We start from the raw sequence: 24,602 nt of genomic DNA on the forward strand, positions 1-24,602 counted from the left end.
TAGGATTTAGCCTAGCCCCATACATTCCTGGTGGCTGTATACCTGGTAAACAGTAATTTTTAACAACATAGGGCTGTTTAGATAAAACAATCTGGCGAGCGTGTTGTCCTAGGATAATACACCAACAACCAATTTCTGTATAATAAAGGGCTACATTTTGCATCAAAGTCTGTCAATGAAATCTTTACATTGTATTGTTAGTTGAATTTACATTATGAACACTAGCACTTTGAGATTGTTTATTCAATGTAAGGAGCCCTACATATAAAATGCATTATTATTATAATTATTGAACAGAAATGTATTTTGATATTCACTGCATATCAGCCATACAGTATGGAGACACGTTGTTTTATCATATTAGTCCTATGTATGATAGTTTGCAAGGTTATATTTTAATGATTTTAATTTACTTTCAGGCAATGGTTCTGGGCACTTTGGTGGAGCACTCACTGCCATTCACAATGGCCCGTCATCGTCAACCTTGCACAGACGCCGGCTGAGGACAAAGTGGCTCTGTCGCACAAAGCTTTCACGAACATCAGCAAAATATATTTTTTTCATTTCTGTCTGTCTCTTGTTGTTTTTTATTTCAGTGTCATGCTTCACAACACTTCCAGGCGTTTCCGTGAGTTGTAAATAAAAACATTTGTAAAATATTAAATGTGTCATTCTCTTTAAGCTTCAAGGATGTTTTAACAATGTTTTTTGATTAAAGTATGCTGATTTTTGTTAAGTCACGCTCAGAATCATATTAAAATCACAAAAATATATAGCTGGGGTTACCCTAACCTCCCCCCCCCCCCGCCCCCCGTGCGTGCGACACTGTCACCTTTTTTACTCTGAGGAGTTTGCAGGTCTGCAGACAACTTCTGGCCGATGCCGATACCGATATTAAACACTTGTATACAATACTATACAGTTGGTCTATTAGCTAGTTTATTTCTGCATCAAATTATTTTTACTGAACATGGATTGGATCTAATTAACATTCAACTGACCAACATAATAAGAGAGGCACAAATTAAGCTAAAACAAATATAATAAGAGAGCATGACAACCTTCAAAAATGTTTTTTTGCAATTCAGCATTTATTTTATTAACAACATTAACACATTTTTTACATATAATGGATTTCTTTATGCAGTTAATTAATAAACAATCGGTATCGGCCTTTCCCGTGCTATTGCCGATATGTCGATGGTTTCAAATTCATCAAAAATCGGCCAATAAATATCGGCGGCCGATACATCGGTGCATCACTAATAGATATGTATTCATTTGTCTAAGTTGAGGTAATCACATAGTTTAATATGGCAAAAGGGTAGACTACTCCTTTAACCTAGCACCCACTTTTATGCGTTACATATTACTACGCTTGCTTGTTTCGTTTAATCTCAGCCGCTGTGTTTTGCTACTTATGTTGTCTATCGATTTTTCTGTGTTTCCCCTGCTTTTATTAATGTAACGCTGCTTTAAAACAATTATTAATTGTGAAAAGCGCTATATAAATTAAATTGAATAAAATTGAATTGAACTTTTTTGCAATTTTACATTTAATAAAGATTAACAACATTTACTTACTAAAAGGTTTGGTTTAGGGTTAGCTGTATGTAATTACAGTATGCATAATGTACTGTTTTTACTACAGTAAATACATGTAATGTGTAAGAAAGACACTCTAAAAAGTGGTACCCAAAATTTCTATAGCAGCACTTGCAGTTGTGTTAATTTCCATGTACCACCTATATTATATTATACTGTATATTTTTCATTGCAAATTTTATATACTGTCAATAAATGATTTTTTTTAAAATTTAAACAAATTAAACAGTGTTTGAAAATATGCAAAATCAGGATGCAAATGTTAAATATTTTTGTATTATTAAACATTATTAATAACTCGCTCATTATGATTATACAGTATCAATATAAATCTGTATTATGAATAAATTCTTTCTGACTATGTGGGGTGTTTTCTTTGCAAGGGTTAAATACTGCATGCCGTTAGCTGTCTGTGATGAGAGATACTGTACATATCCCAAACTTCACGCAGACACACCAACATTTCCATATTAGGAAAACTAAGTCTGGGATCCATAAAGCCCTGCTGCCGCTTCAGGGCTGGTTCTTTGGCAGAATCGAAATGCCCTTAGATTAGCTCATCTAATACATATAAAGCCATTTTATTACCTAAAATGTTTGTAGATACGCAGTTTGACCATTTTGATATCATGAACTGTAAAATTCTGAATGATTGTGCCAGCGATCTGATCTAAGAGTGATGCAAGTATTGGTCTGGCCCCATACACTGCATTAGGAGTTATTAGAAAACACACGTGGGGTGCGGGACTTTTCAAAGACTAACAGCTTCAGATGAGTGCTTTAAAATACCCAGGAGTTTAACGTCCTGTCATTCTTTGCGGGTGGTTACTCATAATCCAAACAGTTCATTACAAAAAAAACAGGTTGCTCTGGGGCAACTTCAAAAACATTTCATGGGAGAGTTGGGCAGAGCCATGTGGAAACGGTCTTTGATGTCATTAGAGAATTCTGTACTATAGGCGCCCCTAAGCTGTTTAAACTGCATCCATTTCCTTTCTCCACATTAACAGGAAGTTTACAAACAGTGTATGCTGGTACTGTACAAGCCACTTTGACACAGAGCAGCAATAACATGACTTTAGCATCCGCATATTTTACAGCTTCTTTTGGTGTGAAACCAAGGGCGTAGCTCTAGTTTTAACATTGGTAGGTAGTCAACTGTATATACGTCTCAAAAACTAATGATGAGTTTAGAAGTATCAAAGTTTGACTATTTCGACCTTACTCAGGCAATATTAAAGATATCAAGGATATATTTTGACAGAATGTTCTTTACATTATGTAGAATGATTTGATGTATAAAAAAACTGTAAATCACTAAAAATGACTTAAGCTTGGTTTTCACAGACTGGGTCACGTATGTTTTCATTATTCGTTGTAAAAATAGTGGGAGGGTTGTAATTGCTATTTTTGATTCGTGTTGGGTTACCATACTCCCGGAAACTACGCCACTGTGTGAAACAAGTGATGTTGCATGTAAAGGGCCATGTTATATTTCTTTATTTTTTTAAATGCAATAACAGCTATTTTTGGATTTGTGAAATATTAAATTTTTTATGTGGAGCCTCAGGGTATGGTTATATGACAACAATGTTGTAAAAAACGGAAACGTTTTTCCTTCGCATTTTTGAAAAATTTCACATACACACAACGATACTTGGATCAGTGAAAACGACTAAAAACTTTGTTTTATGCGGAGCCTCAGGCTATGGTTACATGACAACAATGCTGTAAAAAACGGAAACGTTTTTCCTTCGCATTTTTGAAAAATTTCACATACACACGACGATACTTGGATCAGTGAAAACGACTTAAAACGCTGTTTAATGTGGAGCCTCAAGGGGGTCGCACACCGAATGTGCAGCGCCGTTCTAAAAAAAACTCGAACACATTGTTTTCTATGAGCCTGTCCGCGGCGCCCAGCTACGACTCAGAAAGTTACTCAAATCCCTGTCGTGCAACAGAGCGCCACTCACATAGTTTAACATTTAATAACATCATATTTGTCCCAAATCATTTATGATTAACATTGGCTGCTAACGCATATTTTGCATTTTGAAGTAGACACTATAGCTCGCGCTATTTAATGTGCACTTCCGGTGTATGATATCTCTGAGTTGTCCTAGACGTGACTCGACGCGGCGCTGAGCTGCACGTCCAGTGTGTGACCCCCTTCAGGCTATGGTTACACGACAGGAATGTTGTGAAAAACTGAAAAAATTATTTCGTTTTTTTTCACATACACACAACAATACTTGGATCCGTGAAAACGACTAAAAACGTTGTTTTATGCGGAGCCTCAGGCTATGATTACATGACAACAATGTTATTAAAAAAACGGAAAAGTTTTTCCTTTGCATTTTTGAAACATTTCACATACACATGACGATACTTGGATCAGTGAAAACGACTAAAAATGCTGTTTTATGTGGAGCCTCAAGGGGGTCGCACACCGAATGTGCAGTGTCGTTCTAAAAAAAATCGAACACATTGTTTTCTATGAGTATACGCACACCGGCGCCGGCACGTGGCGCCTGTCCGCGGCGCCCAGCTACGACTCAGGAAGTTGCTGAAATCCCTGTCGCGCAACAGAGCGCCACTCACATAGTTTAACATTTAATAACATCATATTTGTCCCAAATCATTTATGATTAACATTGGCTGCTAACGCATATTTTGCATTTTGAAGTAGACACGATCTGACTAAGCTCGCGTTATTTAATGTGCACTTCCGGTGTACGATACCTCTGAGATGTCCTAGACGTGACTCGACGCGACGCTGAGCTGCACGTCCGGTGTGTGACCCCCTTCAGGCTATGGTTTCACGACAGCAATTTTTTTTTCACATATACACACGACGATACGTGGATCAGTGAAAACGACTAAAAACGCTGTTTTATGGGAAGCCTCAGGCTATGGTTACACGACAGGAATGTTGTGAAAAACGTAAAAAAAAATTCGTTTTTTTTTTCACATACACACGACGATACTTGGATCCGTGAAAACGACTAAAAACGCTGTTTTATGTGAAGCCTCAGGCTATGGTTACACAACAACAATGTTATAAAAAACGTAAAAGTTTTTCCTTCACATTTTTGAAAATTTTACATGCAACTATACTTGGATCAGTGAAAATGACAAAAAATGCTGTTTTATGTGTGCCAGGCCAGTAGATGGCGATGTTACTTCAACAGAAGGATAGACACAAAATCTTCTATAGAGCGATAAATACAAATAGTAAAGACGGTCAAAGCATCAAGCAGTTTTGTTTAGAAGGACAATGGGTTAGGTCTATTATTCCACGTAAACGTGGACTATAACATTTTTCAAACATTTTGTTGGAGAAGCGTTAAAGTCGCTATAAAACGGAAGTAGCAATTGTCTTATTTACCCTGTGGTGATATATATCCGAGTGAAATGGCTTCTGAATGAAAACAAGTAGGGCGGGACTTGAATTTGTCTATCGAGAATTGATTGGATCATTTGAATTTGGGTTGTGTTGCTAATTGCTGCAATCTTTTCCCGCACTCCGCTCACCTGCCATACCATATTACAGGAAGTATAGAGATTTGCGTTTTTGATTAAAGATTATGAAGGCATATGAATAAAAAAATAATAATGAAGCACACAGATAATTCATTTGTAAAAAATACCCCAAAATTACAGTTTTTCATTTCAACTTTAATAATATAGTGAGCAATCTACACACAGTCCTGTAGGCCACCATTGTTGTTTTGGTTATACTCATGTATGCCTATAAACCAGGGGTTCTCAACCTTTTTTACTTCAAGACCCCCCATTGCCCACAACAATATTTGAAGGCCCCCTACTAACAATTTCTACCAAATAAAAAATACTAGAAACAAGACAGATCTTGACAGACCAAACACTACGAATTATCTTAATTTTTCTTTGTTTTAGAATATATTAATGCTAGTTTTGTCTTGTTTTAATCAAGTCATCTTGAGGCCCCTTTGGAAAGTTATTGAGGCCTCTTGTGGGCCCCGGTCCCCTGATTGATAAACACTGCTACGTATAGACTGAGGCTATATCCACACGAAGCCGGTGCATTCCCTATCCGATCATTTTTTTCCTTGCTCTAAAAAAATAATCCGTAAACACGAAACCACTGAAACCGACTGAAAGTGGTGTAGTATATATGCCGGACTAGTATGGGGCGCTGTAATTCTGCCACAGATATACACTATACACGGAGAAGAAGACTTTGAGCATGCTCATAGCCAACGTATGGTTTTGTCCATTATCGCTTGTTGGTCACCACAATTGCATAGAAGCAATAGATTTTGCTGTAATAAAGCTAGTAGGCTTTAGTAGCTTCTGTAGCACGAACACAATCACGTAGTCCGCCGTTATTGTTGTTGCTGTTAGGTGTGACGCTTCCGACACGTGATGTGATGACGTTTTCGCTTCACAAAATATACGGATTGGCTGTACAGACGAAACCGCAAGGGTGTCGGTTTCAGATTTATCCACTTTAGGACCCGGTTTCAAAAAATAGCGGATTCAGTCTCCCAAAACGCCGGATCCGTGTGGATGAAACGCCAATACGATAACAAATTTATACGTATACAGTGATACGCGTCTCCGTGTGGACAGCCCCTGAATAAACACATGCACATGCGGTTATAACAAAGTTGCGTTTATATAGTTTACACCGAGATGACAAGGCATTGTTTTTTGAAAACTTGCCCTTTAAAACCCTTTTTCAAAAGTTTGTGTTTACAGGACCCCAAAACGTTGTTGTTGCGTAAACAAACTTTCCCAGTTTTGGTTAAAAACGTTGTTGTGTAAATGGCCCCCCAGAAACTCATCAGACTCTCACATTAAAAGCCCAATACTAACAGTAAATCACAAACAAACACAAATAAAACCAGCATGCAAGTTAATCTGGATTTAGCATCAAGACATGGGGCACATTTCCTGTGAGTAGGGCGTCACTGAGGGGACTTGACCCTTAGGGTTCATTTGAATTGTTCCCACTGCTGAGAAACATCTAAACCAGTTTATGATCCCAGCAAGAATGTTGACTTGTGTGTGTTCGTTACACAGTAAATATTTCTCTATATACTAAACTAACTATGATTTGTGTTGTTAATATTTGGTCGCTGTTATTTTTTTATAATGTCTAGATTAGATTCAGCTATAAGTAGATGTAGTAGTAGTGAGTGGAGATGCAGAATAAGATAAATAAAACTCACGTGCAAAGAATAGACTGGTCCTCTCGGTCTGTAAAGAGAGAAGATTGTGTGTTACAATGCCTATTATATATATATATAAAGAGATGCACTTTAAAACATCACACAATGTATTTTATTTTGAGACATACATTGACATTCATCGACCACATGTAGTGCTGTTAAGACCAGAGCAAAGTTTTCCTGCCATGTAAACTATGAGCACACAGTATGACCGAAGAATACCGATGTCATTACCACATTCATGAATACAGATAATACAAAAACATTCGGTTTGCAATGCAGTAATTTGATTCGCTTAGAAGAAAAACGAACTCAACTCTCTTTACAATTCAACAACGGGACAATCATTGATTCACAATGCTAAAATTAGAACCTGGAACCCTTCTGATGTGATCTTGGCTCCATTTAAGGTTTCCTTTATTAAACCTCACAATAATAGCTGAGGTGAGATGTCAGTGAACTTCACATTTATATGAACTTTGGCTTTTATCTAGGATTCTGAACGCTGGACCAGTGCCCAACCAGCTAATAAGCATGTAAGTTAACCTATTCTACTTATCTACTATACTGCAGAACAGTCCACTGTTGTAAACACAATGAACGACAGCTCATTTTGGATATGACTTAAGCTGGGCACGTTTCCACACACAACATGAGGTCAGTTTCCATGTTTCTTCCTAATTAAGGCACAGACCGTGGCAATCGGGACGCAGGAAACCAAATCTAAACACACTGATAGGAAAACTCTGTACCTTAGCCACAGCATTTCACAAAAAGATGCAAGTATTGAATTATAAATAAATCATTTGGCTGTGCAGCATTTATATGCCGTTATAAGCTTAGATTGTAACAGAAAAGTCGAATTTCATAAAATGTATGTTTTTGGAACATTGTTGTGTGAATTTCACGTGAATTGCCATGTGAAACATATGTGAAACCCACGTGATCACATGTAAACAAATTGTCACCACTAAAGGATCCTACCTTAGATCCTCACGTGCAGAATGTTTTTATTTTTGTGTTCTTTAGTTTATTCCTAATCATTTATTTACATAATAATTTTAGGTTATTTATATGATTGTTTATTTGATTATTCAATAATATTATTATTATTATCAATTTCATTATTTGATCATTTTTATCATTATATTATTGTTTATTCATTCATTCATTATATTTCTATATTTTATATAATTTCATTATTGTTTAGTCTCATATTTGGGAAGTTTCATGAGCTGTCTCGTCTGTGTAAACAGAGATAAAGAAAATGTTTATGGAAGCCCAACGTTTATGGGATGTTGCTGTTAAGCAGTTCTGGTATAAACATTACATGTTGAATTCATGCTGGTTAGACGAAGTTTGAACATCGAGACATATGCAACTGAGAATGTTTAATATAACTCTGTTCCTATTTACCATCAAAAACTTTGTCTCTTGCTTCTGCTCTTCTCAAGCTTTAATCGATCGACCTGTTGACTGACAGTAGACTGTTAAACACTAATTTTGTATTAACAGCTCCGCTGAGTAATTTATATTTTCTGCCAGGATCTGGCATCCAGGGCTGGATGCTAAATATTTTGTCTGGCGTAGGGACCTGATCTAACACCACCTTATGCACATGCATGTGATCATGGGTTTCACATGTGTTTCACACACAAAAGTTCCAAAAACACGCATTTCACATGTAATCACATGTTTTTTTCCACATGTGAAATTGATGTTGTTCACATGTAATCACATGTTAAAAAAAAGTGAAATTCATGTGTTTTTGTAAGGTTCTTAGTAGCTGCATTATAATTACCCTTTAAATTGCCCAAATTGAAATAGCGAAATGAAAATGGAATGGAAAAAGAGCAATTTTACATAAAGTCTTATATATCGCAAAAAAGCGTTTATGCGCAGGTTTTTCAGGCTATTCGATAAAAAGTAATATATAGCAAAACTGCAATGGAAATATGTGGAATATGAAGTACGACTTGAATTGTTTTGCAATGTCAAAAATGGTTCCTTGTCTGTATTCAAATACAGTTTTTTACAGACGCTAGTAGGGGTGTGATGAGATCTCGTGCGACGAGATCTCGCGTGATTAAATGTGTTTCACGAGATTACATGTGTCTCGCGAGATTTCTTGTGGAGGTGAAATGCTGGCCGTTTCTCAAATAAAAGACTGCATCCTTCGGAAGCCGCATTTTTAAACTGCATTTACTTCATCACTGTCTTATTAAAACTATTAACAATTATAAAGTTTACTAATTATTTAGTTAATCGCAAATTGTTGTAATATGCTCAAAACTTGCGTATGTAATGCTCAGTTAATGATCTAAAATAAACCTTGATGACGTATGCAGCCTGCATATGCGACCTCCGGAGGATGCAGCTTTCTGTTTGACCCTTTTACAGTGCATGCATTATATTCTGTCTTTTACTGCGTTTGCTCTCTTGTTTAGGTTTCCAATAATGTTCGTTTGGGCTCATGTGAAGTCTGAGACGAGTTGTGTTTGTCTGTTGATCAGTGTCAGATGTGAAGTCTCAGCAGATTAAACACTCACACATAGTTTACATGATTTAATGTCTGCATGTTCTTGCTCAAAAAATGACAGTGGCTGTATCATTTCTAGTGTAAAGAAATTAACATATATTAAATATTAATATGGATTTAAACATTGTTTGGCTAAAAATAAGCGTTTCTCTCCGTCTAAAGTGAAAGTGAAGACAGCGTCCGCGAGACGAGTCCTCTATCGCCCCCTGCAGGCATTTGTTATAATACATACATAATGTTTTTTATTGGGTCTATTTTTATAGGCCACAAATGTAATGAGTTTGTTAATGTTGTTTTAATGTAACTTGGTTTTAATACTTTATTTGAACCAATTATTATTGCATCTTCGTTATTATGTAATTTTTAATGTGTCTGCTCACTTGGGTCTATTTTATTACCCCAAAATAACTAATTACTTCATTATCAGTTAGCAAAATAATTGTTAGGGCCAGTCCTTGATTAGTTAAAACATTTTAAAAGAATGTGATTTCAGTTTCTTATTCATTTATTTTATCATTGAGGGTTTCTTAAAAAGTGTAAAAATATCGTCTCGTTCTCGTGAACTCAATCTCGTGTTTTGTCTCGTCTCGTGGATTAAGTGTCTCATCACACCCCTAGACGCTAGGACACATTTCTCAATACTTAGGTCACTTTTGCAGAACTCTTCACACAGTGAGCACAACTGAAGCCTATGTGGGCTAAAATGAGGATCAATTATCATTGCTTTGGCACAAAATGCATTCAATGACTACATCTCTCAAATTTCATGAATTCTTTTCTCACTCAGACACAACAACTGGCAAAACTCTTTATACATACAGGCCAATTTGCACATGCTTACATACTGTTTTACTTATGTTCAAAACAATAACATAATACAAAACTGAATAAGACAGCAGTTTGCTACATTTCTGTTAAATCTTAAAAATAAATGCTATAAAAACAATTGGCCAAATGAAGAAGACCGAGTAGATTAGCATTACTATTGTATCTGTATCAGTGGATGGTGTGTATACAAATTCTTGTATTTTGGAATTACTCTACATATATAATAAACTACATAAAATATTGCATCTGCATCATGTCTGATTCATTCCAGTAACATATATTGCAGTGAATTATAAACAAAAAAAGTTGTGTAATGCTACATGTTGTTAGTGTTTTTTAGGTCTTTGTTTTGCGGGTGACAAAGTGTGTTTGTCGGATGTCAACCTTTGCTAGTGTTCTGGAAGAATGAGTTGATTTGAAACCTAAATAAAGTGTTTTGGTAGTTGTAGTGCATTTTGAATGTGAAGTGAATTGCTTTGCTAAGCTGAAAGTTGTTTAGGAGAACTGTGTGAAGAGTTTTGCAAAAGTGACCTTAAGTATTGAGAAATGTGTCCTAGAGTTTGTAAAAAACTGTAATATGTAATGCCTTTACACAATGCTTTTACCATTCTGTGGGTAATAAGGAATGCTTACAGGGCTGAGAGTATTTTGCAGAATAAATAAGCTTTCCATGAATGTATGGTTTGTTAGGATAGGACAATATTTTCCGAGATACAATGAGTTGAAAAACTGGAATCTGAGGGTGCCCAAAAAAAAAAAACATCTTTAAAGTTGTCCAAATGAAGTCCTTAGCAACCACATTCACACACAAAAATAAATTTTGCATATATTTACAGTTGGAAATTTACAAAATACCTTCATGCAACTTGATCTTTACTTATTATCCTAATGATTTTTGGCATAAAAGAAAAATCGATAATTTTGACCCATACAATGTACTGTTGGCTTTTGCTCACTGAAAAAAAAATGACTTTCTTGCTTAGTATTTTTGTCTTGTTTTCAGTACAAATATCAAAAAATTCTTAAATCAAGATATTTTTTCTTGATGAGCAATATGACCTAAAAAATACCTTTTTAGACAAAGTGTTTAAGAAAAAAGTTTACAATTTCTTTTTTTCTTAACCCATTGGCAGATTTTTTTGCTTGTTTAGTTCACAAATTCACTTAAATTTGATATTTTTGATAAAATATCTACAAATTCTTAAATTAAGATGATTTTTCTTGATGAGCAAAACAACCCAAGAAAATAAGTCTAGTTTTTAGACCAAAAATACCAAATATAAGTGATTTTGTGCATAAAACAAGCAAAAAAAATCTGTCAATGGGGTAAGCAATAAAATCTTGAAAATTTTTCTTAAACCAAAAATTCAAGAAAAATTAGCTTACCCCATTGCCAGATTTTTTGCTTGTTTTATGCACAAAATCACTTAAATTTGAAATTTTTGGTCTAAAAACTAGACTTATTTTCTTAGGTCGTTTTGCTTATCAAGAAAAAGCATCTTAATTTAAGAATTTCTAGATATTTTTACTGAAAACAAGACAAAAATACTAAGAATTTTTTTCTTGAAAATATTTTTTTGCAGTGTACAGTGTGTAACATATGTTAAATCTAGTGAATGTTCCTGTAGCATGACCGTGTGCCTGTTGCTCAACTAGTAGAGCATGGCACTAGCAATGCCCAGGTCATGGGTTTGATTCCCAGGGAACAAGCAAACTAATAACATGTGTCTTCAATGCCCTGTAGGTGTCTTGGACCTCTCTCTTGTAGGTCTCTTGGAAGTGTCTACCAAATCCATAAATGTCACATTACTTACTACAATTACCTTTGAGGAACAGTGTGACAATGTAACCAGGAAAATATTGGTTTTCTACACTGGCCGTCCATACAGTAGGTTGGCTATAGCGTAGCAGTCCCTTTGTCTATAAAAGTTGAAAGTCCCTATTGTTGTAGTAGGTTTAAAGTCAGTCATTTTAAAACAACAAAACCCTACGTGTGAAAGCTGCTGACAGCTGCTCATTAATATGCAGCAAGCTGCCAACACTACATTAGGTGTAAAATATCGGTCTCTAGCACTATGGCTGGTTGTAGACAGCTCTATAGTAGCATGTGGGTGCTTCAAGCTTAAGTTCCTGTGACCTAGATCAGCTTTTTACAAGTATTCAAGATGGCATTAGATGTGTGACCTGTTAACACATGCATACAAATGCACACGCCACACCACTGACTTGTTAAGACTAGCTGTTGTTAGCGCTGTCGCAGCAAGTAAACAAACACAAATTACATTTACAGAGCTCATTCTTATCATAACATTTATGCATTTGGCAGATGTTTTAATCCAAAGATACTTACGAAGGTATACATTTGTTCATCAATATTTGTGTTACCTGGGAATCAAACCCACAACCTTTGTGCTGACAGCTCAATGCTCAGCTATATGAGCACATAATGAAAGTCATATTTCCATTTGCATAACAAAAAAGGTTTCCTGGATTATTTTGGGATTGAGTTTTAAAGTATCAAACACAGAATCAAATAACTTCTCAAAAGCATCACCTTGCATCATGTTCCTGTAAGCGTTGTCCGAGATGGAGTAGATATGAGGAGGGACCTCGTGGCGCTTTTTGCCTTTGTACATTTCAATGATCTTCTCAGAGTAGATCGGAAGCATTTTATATGGATTTACCACCACACAAAACAGGCCAGAGTATGTCTGAAAAACAACACATTTTTAGTTTACAGCATACTATATGTTATATGTTTGAAGCGTAATGGTATGAATCCATTAATAACAGCAGAAAAGTTTAAATATACAGTAGTAACATACTGTACAGTGTTTCTGAGGGGTCTAGCTCTGACGCTATACACATTAGTGCTTAATATTTCATAGCTCTGTCATACCCGTTCCACATGGAAGACTTCTGTTCCCAAAACTTTAAACAACTCTCTTGACTATTTGCATCTTCGGACTAAAAATTTATGGTTTGTTACCAAAACAGTGTGCAGTCTTAGTGGTAGGCCGGTGGAAGTTATATAATCCTTAATGACTGTAGTTTCTCATTCTTAAGCAAAGACAGTTCATGTAATACTATAAATCGGCCTATATTCGGTATCAACAGAAAAAAGCATTTTATTCCACTATCGGACATTGGACAATTGTTTTAAAACAGCCGATGATATATTTACTGTAACAGCAGATTATATCCTGCATCACTATGTGACTATTTTGAATTAGGACACACACTGTAAACTTAAAAAAATGACCTAAATTGGTAACACCTACAAAAAATTTAGTATTTTTGTTTTGTTTTCAGTAAAAATATCAAAACATTCTTAAATTAAGATGCTTTTTCTTGATGTGCAAAACGACCCAAGAAAATAAGTCTAGTTTTTAGACCAAAAATATCAAATTTAAGTGATTTTGTGCATAAAACAAGCAAAAAAAAAAATCTGCCAATGAGGTAAGCAAAAATTCAAGAAAAATCCAAGAAAGATTTGCTTACCCCATTGGCAGATTTTTTTGCTTGTATTAATTTACTTATTTTCCGGGGTCGTTTTGCTTTTAAAGAAAAAGCATCTTAATTTAAGAATTTTTAGAAATTTTTACTGTAAACAAGACAAAAATACTAAGAAAGTTTTTTCTTGAAAATAATTTTTTGCAGTGTAGGTGTTACCAATTGAAGTAATTTTTTAAGCTGATCCAACTTTTCACTTTTAACAGTACAATAGTTAAATAGGTGGCATGTTTCCATCCAAAATTTGTATGCGCATTTTGGGGTATCGCATAAAAAAAGCTGGATGGAAACTTCAAGATGCGCATTCATTTTAAAAATGCACATAAAACGTATGAGTCGGATAAATTTCTTATCTGATAGCATAACACGCATATGAACTGCATGGAACCACATTTTCCGAATAAACTCATTAATGCGCATTTAAAAAAGTCATGAGAATTAATCATTCTGAAATGCCTTATCTAAGCGTGTCAACAAAGTTGTTCGGTATAATGACCTTCCAGAACTGTCTTACGCGACAGCAGGCTTCTACCGTCTTCGAATGTAATATGAAATTAACACGTTTATTGCTTTTGTCTGCACGCGTTGATATGCAAATAATTTATTATAGATTAAATTAAGCCCACAGTGGCTTCTCATATTGCAGCAAATTCCATTTTTCATTTTGACATTTGGCGACAGTTTATAAGGAAGTGAAGCATTTGTGCTTTTCGACGATTTATTCACGTATGTTTTATGCGATATTCCAGTTTTGCGCATTAAGTTTAATTCGCAACTTTTGATGGAAACATAACTAATGACAACAGAATTGAACTTCTCCGGACTTCTAGGTTTTTATGACATAATAATGTGAATCAAGCAGTTACAGCTCATACATATCGGTAAATAGACGTTTCATCGGACGGACGTGCATTGTCGCGGTTACACATCTGGGTGGAACTTAACTTCCAGTCTGTGTTTGTTTACTGGTCTGACTAGTGGCTTAATTGAACTTTGAAACAAATACTTCATTAAAAATAACAAATGTTTTGGTTTCCTAAAGACGAGTGGAGACGACAATCATGGATCACCGCTATGTGAAGGGAGGTTTGGCAGCTGATCTGTAGTTACATTGTATATTATATGGTACGCATTTTACACAGTACTGTTAGCTCAGTGTAGTTTCTGATAAGCTTTAGCTGTGATTTGAACTAATCTACTTGTTGTTTATTTTGCTTGTTATCAAAAATGAACTACTCTAAAAGGACTCTGTTGTTATTGATTCTTTGCGGAGTTTATCTGAAGTTACGTTTGTCCCACGAAAGCCGTTTGTTTATGTTGTTAATCCTTAACCCGTCTATATATTGTTCTTGGTAGATGTCATCGTAAGTAATCGAATATCAGTACCGGCACAAAAATGTTGTATCTGTGAATTGCTACTTTACAGTAATGTACTTACATAGATGAGGCCGGAGAAGTATCTCTCTCTCAGGTTGTGTAACACAGAAGCTTCATTCAGGCAGGTGAGCTCTGCCATATCCTCCACCTTGCTGAATTTGGGTGGGTTCATCTTCTGGATGTCATCCTTGTTGACTGTGATTTTCTTCGCGTTGTCCGCCAACTCGACCAGAACCTCATCACCGTGTTCCTCTTTGATGCTGGCCGCCTCAAACCCGTGCTTTTCGGAAGGGACCCATACCAGCTTTTTGGCTGTCCAATCTGCTTGGGCGACGGGGCTGTTAACAAAATCTTTGTCCAGGAACAGAAATTTCTCATCTTCGGACAAGCCTTTTTTCGTCATCTTGATTTTGGGTTGAGACAACTGCAAATGTGAGAAGAAAATTATAAGACAATATTCAATTACAGATTATTTTAGGGTGTCCTCCTTATACATTGCAAATATGCATTGAAATCCAAACCCTATATAACATATGAGTAATATTAATTGACAACATATAATTACTATATATAGTAATTATATATATAGTAATTATATATATATATATATATATATATATATATATATATATATATATATATATATATATATGTGTTGTCAATTAATATTACTCATATGTTATATAAGGTTTGGATTAGGGTTAAATAATTATTGATAATTTACTCTTATTACTTTAGCAAGTACATGCATACAAGTGTTACCCAACTACAACCTTGATATTCAAACACTAAAGACCAAGTTCAAAGTCTCCAGATTGTTAGTTTATGGTCTAAAAGTAAATCAGTTTGCCGCTAATGAGTTTCGTGGAAATAAGTTACAACAATAACAGAACTAAACGGCACAAAATTCAACATCCAGTGCCTAGTGTCTGTTTTTGTATACATTATCCTAAGCGAAAATACATTTTAAGGAAGATTTCTGGTGCTGTCATACACTAACAATTAATGTAACTCGTGCAAAGTTAGTCCAAACAACCTTTCCCCAAACAAGAACTGCATAGGTCACACGGGACACCCCCATCATCCCCTATTAACCAAGATAAACAGACAAACACGCAGGGAAATTCAAGAAAGTTTTTTTTTTAAACAAGTCCTCTGAACGTAACTCCATTTGCAAAACTAATACTAGCATGTGATAATCAATAACGCTGTTTTTTTGGGTAATTTGGTAGGTCAGCTGCAATGGTCCCGTGCTGCAATGACCATATAAGGTTGCCTTCAAGCCAGTAGACGATCTGTCGACCTAAACAGCAGAAGCAAGTGAACTTCCAAACAAAGCCCTTATAGGGAATAGTATGCCTCCAGCTGGACTTGCAGTTTACTCCAAAACGATAACATTAGGAAGGGACGGTCAGGGGTTGGTGGGGGTCTAATTTTCCTAAATTTTTTCCCCACCCTTCTCTCTTCCTCTGCTGGGTTGATAAAGGGAAGTTTAAACGAGTCTATTCTGTACAGTAAATTTGTCAAGCGGCAGGTGCAGCCGTGGAGTATTTGCAACTGAAGCAATTTTTGGGAAACAATACAAAAGTGACATCTTTATGAAGCCGTTCAGCTTGATTATTTACTGATTGTACAATTGCATTAGACATGCATGCAGCCATATGCATTAAGTACAGTACTGTAAGTGAAAAACCTTTGACCTGTGTATTGTTTATAAGAAGGCACAGTATGGGGTCACACCGAAAATTTACAAATACTTAGTCCTCAGCAATAAAATTGTCCAGCAGCGAGCATCACATTAAAGACTGAAATGTATATCAAGCACAAAACTTATGCTTACACAAGGGAACGAACCTGCAGTTAGCCAGGATGTAATATAATTCGAATAAGTCAAACCTCACCAGTGACCTTTTTCTTTACAAAGTATGATGCATACTATACAGATGGTTGTATAAAAAACAGAAATTTTATGATGCTTACATATTTAGTGAATAAATGAAAGTCAAAAAGCCACATTCTTTTGTCCGAAAATCGCCCACCGAAAACACAACAGAGGAAAAAGGGTCATTTAAACGCCCTTTAAATGCTTGGGGGCAGCAAACAAACAACGTTTTTCCAAGATAAACAAAGTTAATTAAAAGAGGGAACTTCCTGTGTCCTTTTTTTATAATCAAACAATTTCATTTTAACCCATCAGTCTCTGTTTTCATTTTAAATGACAATTTCACTTTAAATAAAACCCAAACGGGCTGTCCAACACCCACTCAGAAAGGGTCAAATTTTCATGTTTAGCATAGGTTAGATTACAATCGGGATGGGTTTGTCCTTTTTTGACCTAATGCTGGGTTAAAAACATCCCAAGTGAAAACTTTATTCAACCAGAGTTTATTATCAAAATGAAAAGGTAGCTTATATGAGCATCCTCATTGGCTCAGGGTCAAGTGGGCCTAAAGCCCAGAAGATCATGTGACCACGAGTCGTGTGGATGGATTTTTTTGACCCCTGGTCCTGTGAAAAGTTTCCTCCACTCCTTTTCTCATTCCATCTCATCTGGTTTTCCTTTCCTCGTAAGCAGCTGTGTCATTTCAGTTTCTTTTATTACTAGTTTTTATTATGATAAATCCACACGCAAGATTAACAAGACCAGCTGTTGGCATGACATTATTATGAATATTGTAAATTGCTTCCTACACTCAAAAAAATTATACTTTAAACGAACACAATTTTATTGTGGACAGTGGTTCCACACAACCCAGTTAATTTATTTTAACATTTAAGGGTTGTTTTCAGTCAATGCCAAATTCTTTATTTGCAGCCACACAATTGAATAATAAATAACTAATGTGAAGTGGTAATGTTCAACAAAATTATCTTAGTTACTTATCCACAACTTAAGATTGTTACGTTTTCTGAACTCAATTACATTGTGGACAGTGGTTCCATCCAATTACTTTTAGTTACTTTAACACAACAATGTCTATTTCAAGTACATCACACACAAAAATATACTTTTTGTAATAAACTCTATATAGCATTCATTTTATTAAAAAAAGAATCTCATACACCAGTTCTTCAAGCCATGTTTATTGCACTTAAACTACAGAAGGATATACCAACAAATGAGATGCACTCATCAACTTGAAAAGCTTGCAAAGTTTTTAAGGACTTTGGATATTACAATGTAACCTTATAACAACATTACAATTTTTTTACAGTTACTGACAAATGAAATGCACGAAAACTCCATTTCAAAAAACATGGCATTTACATATGAAATATTAAAACATTCCTTTCTCAAAACATCTGCAAAAGGCTTGGTCTTCAGCGTCTGAACTTTATGAGATAGTTACTTCCCATCTAGCTCCAGAAACAACAACTGCAATACTTCAAAAGTGTACCTGAATTCAGGAAAGTAGCTCAAGTTCAGTGCATATATCAGTCCCATCAGCAGTGTTGTCGCATACACAATGTTGTTGAGGTCCAAGAACTCTTAATCCCTTCAATAACACTCCAACATCTGCTGGGCTGTCTTCGATGTCTGAACCATACATTTTTACAACAAGGACTCACATCACCATCTTCTGGATCGCCTCCTGGGTACTGGGTGCATCTGAATCCTGCAGGTGAGAATGACAATGATACAATTATTTTATGTTTATTAATAAGTTCAGAAAATCTCTTATTTACCATTTAATGTTATTCAAAACCACATCATTTGATTCTGTAAAACTGAAGTATTTTAAGAACGGTCTCATTCCATAATGTACAACAGCCAAAAAGTCAAAGAGGGCAAGTATTGTTTGCTTACCAACATTATTATACCTTGTTTTCTGCATTAGAAAGAAGGTTTGAAATACCATGGAGATGAGATAAAATAAAAAGTTATCCCAGGTGAAAAAGTACACGTCCATAATGTACTTAAAGTGCTCTATTTTCATGCACTAATTTTGTACATAATATACTAAAAATTCTTCTTTTGTACTTCTTAAGACAACCTTAAGAACATCTTGAACATTGTTCCCAATGTCAGTCTAAATTAGATTTCAGGGCATATCCGATTTGACAAACTCATTGTCCATATTGTGGATCACAACCGTTCTGTGCGTCCTGTAGCGTTCTGCCGTTTTCTGGATTATCTACAATGTTTCTATGGCAATGACGTTGCACTGGCACGACAATCTGCCTCAACATCTGACGTGTTTATGTTTTACGTGACGCAACAGCATGACATAACCGAAAAGCTACACAAATGCGGTCAGACTGACTTGGATTTCCAGAAATGCGATTTGAAAAGGATTTTAAACCACCCATGGATGTAGCCCGAAACAGATTTGAAAAAACACTGATTTCATGTGGTTTTTGGCAGTTCACACTTTCTAAATGTGACTGGATTCAAATATGCACCAAAATCACATTTAGACTGACAGTGTGAACAAGGTATAATTGTACTTCCCTGTTCTATTTTTGAGACACCATGAATATGAACAAAATGTGCTAAAAATTTATTTTAAAAATGTATTTAGGTACCACTCGTAGTAAACTTGAACCCATCTTTGAAAGTTGGGTTCAAGTTTACAAGTTTTAACTAATACATTTTTAAAACAGAGATAGTATATTCAAAGCACATTTTAGTTAATAATCATGTCTCAAAACAGCACACATAAGTACACTTAGATAATCTTAAGAACATCTTAAAAAGAACTAAAGAATAATTTTTAGTATATCAAGTATAAATTAGTTTAAAAATAGAGCACTGTAAGTACATTATGGAAGTGAACTACTTTTTCACCTGGGATACCACAACATTTCAATTCCTTGATAATACAGCAAAGTATATGTATGCACATATACTTACCAAATACTCTTTAATTAGACTGGTCAGGTCTTCATTCAGGTAGACAAAGAAAGATCGGAGCCTGATCAATGCTGTCAGTCTAAATATGTAAATATCAAAATTGTATTAATTGTAGCATTCACAATATCAGGTAAACATTTACCTTTATTTTTAGATTATTATGCAAAATACAGCATGTAAGTGGAAAACAACAACAAAAAGGGACACCTTAAACCAGGGGTGGGCAATTCCTGGTCCTGAGGGCCACAGCCCTGCAGAGTTTAGCTCCAACCCTAATCAAACACAGCTGAAAAATCTAATTGAAGTCTTCAGAACTGTTTGGAAATGACATTCAGGTGTGTTCGATTAAGGTTGAAGCTAAACTCTGCAGGACTGTGGCCCTCGATGCCCACCCCTGCCTTAAACTGTACCTTTGTTTCTTTTTTACAAGTTCCAGAAACTTTCTAATTCCAATTTCACCAGTGCAAAAAGAAGTTTTATTATAAGGTTTTAATGAGTGCAGTTCTTCATACCAGTGTTGTGGAAACCAGCAGGTTTTTAATTCTCAGTCAATTGACGACTCCTCGTTTTGCATAGATCCTTATAAGCTTTGCAGAATATTGATCCATCTTCGCCAAGTATGTAGACACCAATAGGGCTGTTGCGATTCTTTTAAACTCTGCACAAATCTACAAAACACAATAAATTATTGTTACCACAAAGCCAACAAAGTTAAACATAAATGACTCAAAAACTTTTCACTCACCTCTTCCCTTCTGAAAAGAACATGCCATCTAGTTTTGAAATCTGCTATTGAAGACGATTCCTTGACAACCCTCATGTCTCCTGATAAAAAAAATGTCCATCAGCATTCATAATGTTTTCTCATTGTTCTTTTTAATTTCAGACAGAAGTATTACACTGACTACTTCCAGTGTTTTGGATGTCTCTGTTTGTGGATGGTAAGGGCAGTAGTTGACCTCAGCGTTGCATGTTTTTTTTTATATGGTAAGCAGCACTGGAAATTCCAGCTGGTTTGGGCTTGAGTAAATTTAATTTCACTTAAAAACTAATTGCCCAAGTCAGAGTCCATGAACTGCATCCTTAAATGTCTTTGTAGATTACATTGTTTTTCTATTTCCTTTGACAGGTCACTCACTGAAGAAGGAATGGCATACTGAAGGATCACCTGTTGTAACTTTTAGCCAGACTGGAGAAGTCATTGTGGTATGACTGTGGAAAACAAGTAAAATTTAGTTAATTATTATTTTTTTTAAATCAATTGTAAGTATGGTTAAGAAACATTAACTTATAATTGTCCATTTAACAAAATAAAAGCATATTTTACAACATATCCGTGGACTTGTTTTTTCAAAGTCACCATCAAACAAAGCACCAGCCAATAACTCAAGCAATGGATAATCATCAGCTAACTAAAATAGGCACTGACAGAATTTACCATACAATGCAGTTTACCCAAAAACAGTGTGATATGCTCTAGTTTAAATACTCTGTTTTAATAAAACACATCTGGTTTCAGTCATGAACAAAAGCATCACTTGCCTCATCACCATAAAAACTTTTGACCTCTCATAATATTTCAGCAATGGAAACTACACCAGGCTTAAAATCACTCAGTGAAGGCTGGTTGTGTTTTCTGTTTTTGTGTCCCATTGACATTTGATTGGAAATCACAACCTGATAACATGCAAAATACCGTTTTACTCTTCTTTAAGGGACTGTTTATGTGAGCAAAGTATTATTTTTTCTTATGACAGTGCACTGCATGCCATGCACACAAACTACAAGTGAAAGTGGGCCTTTGTCGTCATGCAATATTACATCTGTAGCATAATTCCTACTTAAATGAACAAGTAGAGCATACCATGTCTTGAATATATCAATTAGAATATGTACAATGATATCTATGATAACCCCCACAACGCACGTGCAGCAGTCTTTAATGTTTTAGTAATTTAGATCACAAATTTTACATTTCAACATAACTTACTTTAAGTAAATATTCATTCAGAGTAACAACAAAAAATAAACTTTAAGAACCCCTTGAGAAAATCCTCTAACTAAACACAGGAAAATACGTTTCAAAAGCACTATTTTCACCAGTAAAACAAGTTCAATGGCTAAAGTTATCACCGGAACACGACGGAAAATCGAAGTTCAACTCACCACGAACACGTGAAGCAATGCATTCATTTTGAAACGCACAAATCACACAGTTTACAACACTGCTGCTATCATAAAACCCTACAAAGGACCCGAAATTGAACAACACGTTTAATACTGTTTAAACACGAGTACATCACGTTTAATACGGTTTAAACACGTCACACGACAGATCGCGTGAAGCACTCCATTACATTTGAAACGCACAAATCACACACTTTACCTCACCGCTGCACAAATGACGTGAAATCATCACCATCAAACACCAACACCATCGACTTCAACATAAAATAAAGTTGCCTCAATAATGTTTTAAGATAGATTGAAGAAAAAACGTATTTTGTTTACTTACCCGAAACACCATCATCTGCGCGCCGTCTTCGTGCGTGGAAGTCGTTAAATGACGTCACATCCGGTATTTGAATCGCAAAAGTAAACCAATTACTTTAGTTTAAAGATAGGTAGTTAGGTAAACCAGAGTGAATAACCAATTGATTTAGCATAACACATTATACTTGTATTTTGTCTTAAAAATAAATGTGTATGTGTTAATGTAACTAAATACATTTGTGTATAATGAACAGTGCTACAAAACCCATTTTTTGAGTGTAGATCAAGCACAATAAACTGTGAGACAGCGTTCGTAAAATAAACAGAATTATTTGCAGTAGTCGAACAGCTGACTTCAGATCTGGTGTTGAATCAAGCGGTTGACAAACACAATGATAAGAACAAAACTATAAACCGCAAATGTCAAAAAAGCATCTTCAGTCATCATTTAAAGTTAGCTACAGGCAAACGTAAAATCCAAGTGCTGCTAACAACTTCCTTTTACACCTGGTTTAATAGACTAACTTTTGTTTTAACCTCCTTTACTATAAAACATTTTTACTCTTCTTGACTTCTCCAAAGCACCAGAATAGTTTATCTATACAGGCTCACAGTAATAGTCAATCAGATTATCATCTCAACCGTATGCCTGCAAAATCATTGGTCAATTCAAAAATACATATAATATCAAATTCACTATTTTCAGACTGACTTTATCACACCGTTGTCTGCGGTTTGCTGTTTGTACATGTCTTCAAACCAGTGGGAAATGAAAGGACTGTCAGATGACAGTGTCTACAGCTCACCACAACCTTCAACAGAATTGCTGCATTTGACAACCATATTTGGAGAACAGGAAACTCTTTGGTTTGTCAATGCATTTCTCATTCAACGCACTTGCCCCAACCATTTCCTATGACAGACTCTGCTGAAGTCAAGCTTTCGATGCGAGCGGGTGGACAGGTCCTGGTACAGTATAATCTTTCAGAGCTCATAACTTCTTGAAGATACGTTATGATGGTGATGTTAAGCACAACAACAACAACAACATACATTGAATGACTGCACACTATATCTAAGTTAACAATAAGTTATAACACATTTTGCAAAAGAGTTTAATGCTGACAGCAAGCTGCGGTAAAAGTTCCCTGTGTGCCTCTCTCGTGGATGAGCAGCATCAAGTGAGGCACGCGACGTTTCACGCTTGACAGCCCATCATCAACTCGCATACAGTCACGGATTATTTAAATGCATATGCAGAAAAATAACCGTGTTAACTGTAATAAATAATTATAAAAAAGAAAAAAAAAACACCCACAAAATAATGTAGTATAACACTAAGCGTAGCGTACCGATTAGTATAATATAGCTACAACGGTAAAATACAATTTACTATAGTAACATGCGCATAATGTAAAAATCATTGCATACTCACAAGGCAGATGAAATCTCGCTGTTGGGATTTGGAAAGTTAGGGTTTGGAGAGTCCTGCAACTGTGAGGTACTCCAAATACGAACAGTCCAAATTACACTGAAACACTGAGAACATCATTTAAACGCGCTGTGAACGGAGGGGCGGGGCGGTATAAGTTCACCGCGCTGTGATTGGTCAGCGCGTTTTGACGCCGCAGGTGAACGACAGGAAAACGCGCAGGATCCATTTAAATATAACGTAACACAAGACGAAATCCCACAATAGCAAATGCTTAAAAAAAAATCAACGAAACGGTTAAAAGAAAGTGAGCTGCTATAAACCACAATTTTGTGCTTTGTTTTAATTCCGTTGATTCAACTTTTCTGACGAAAATTATGCATGGTTTTATTATATTAAAATCTGAAATAGGACATAAGCATTAAATTGTCTATGTTTTCGGATTGTATATAATGTATGAAGCCCAGTCTCAGGGCAATGTTCATGTGTTTTTTTTTCTCCTTTTTTTCTTTCTTTTGTGTGTATTTCCATTAAAGTAAAAAAAGTGTAATCCGTTTTTTATTTCCATTTGTAAAAAAGATGGTTATGTTTAAAATATAGTTAATTTCTGGTAACCATGGTTCAACTGTAGTTTTTTATTGGTTTGGTTTAAACATTTGTTGTATAGGTTTTATAAGCCATGGTTAATGTTAGTGATGTTTGTGGGTTTGATCATATAGGTAGATTATTATCATTTTTTTT

General features: G+C 35.5%; 1 protein-coding gene across 1 annotated transcript in view; it reads right to left on the reverse strand.

The window, feature by feature from the left end:
- Window positions 1–24,009, reverse strand: part of myh11a (myosin, heavy chain 11a, smooth muscle) — a 52,988-nt gene extending 28,979 nt beyond the window's left edge. Inside the window, exons 1-4 of the mRNA XM_065293695.2 lie at window positions 23,865–24,009; window positions 15,143–15,505; window positions 12,746–12,902; window positions 6,825–6,852 (exon numbers count right to left, since the gene is read on the reverse strand). Coding sequence (XP_065149767.1) covers window positions 6,825–6,852; window positions 12,746–12,902; window positions 15,143–15,484 — 527 coding nt within the window. The 5' untranslated portion in view covers window positions 15,485–15,505; window positions 23,865–24,009. The remainder of the gene's footprint in view (window positions 1–6,824; window positions 6,853–12,745; window positions 12,903–15,142; window positions 15,506–23,864) is intronic.
- Window positions 24,010–24,602: the final 593 nt, after the last annotated feature.

Source organism: Paramisgurnus dabryanus, chromosome 7 (assembly GCF_030506205.2).
Source record: "Paramisgurnus dabryanus chromosome 7, PD_genome_1.1, whole genome shotgun sequence".
Taxonomy (NCBI): Eukaryota; Metazoa; Chordata; class Actinopteri; order Cypriniformes; family Cobitidae; genus Paramisgurnus; species Paramisgurnus dabryanus.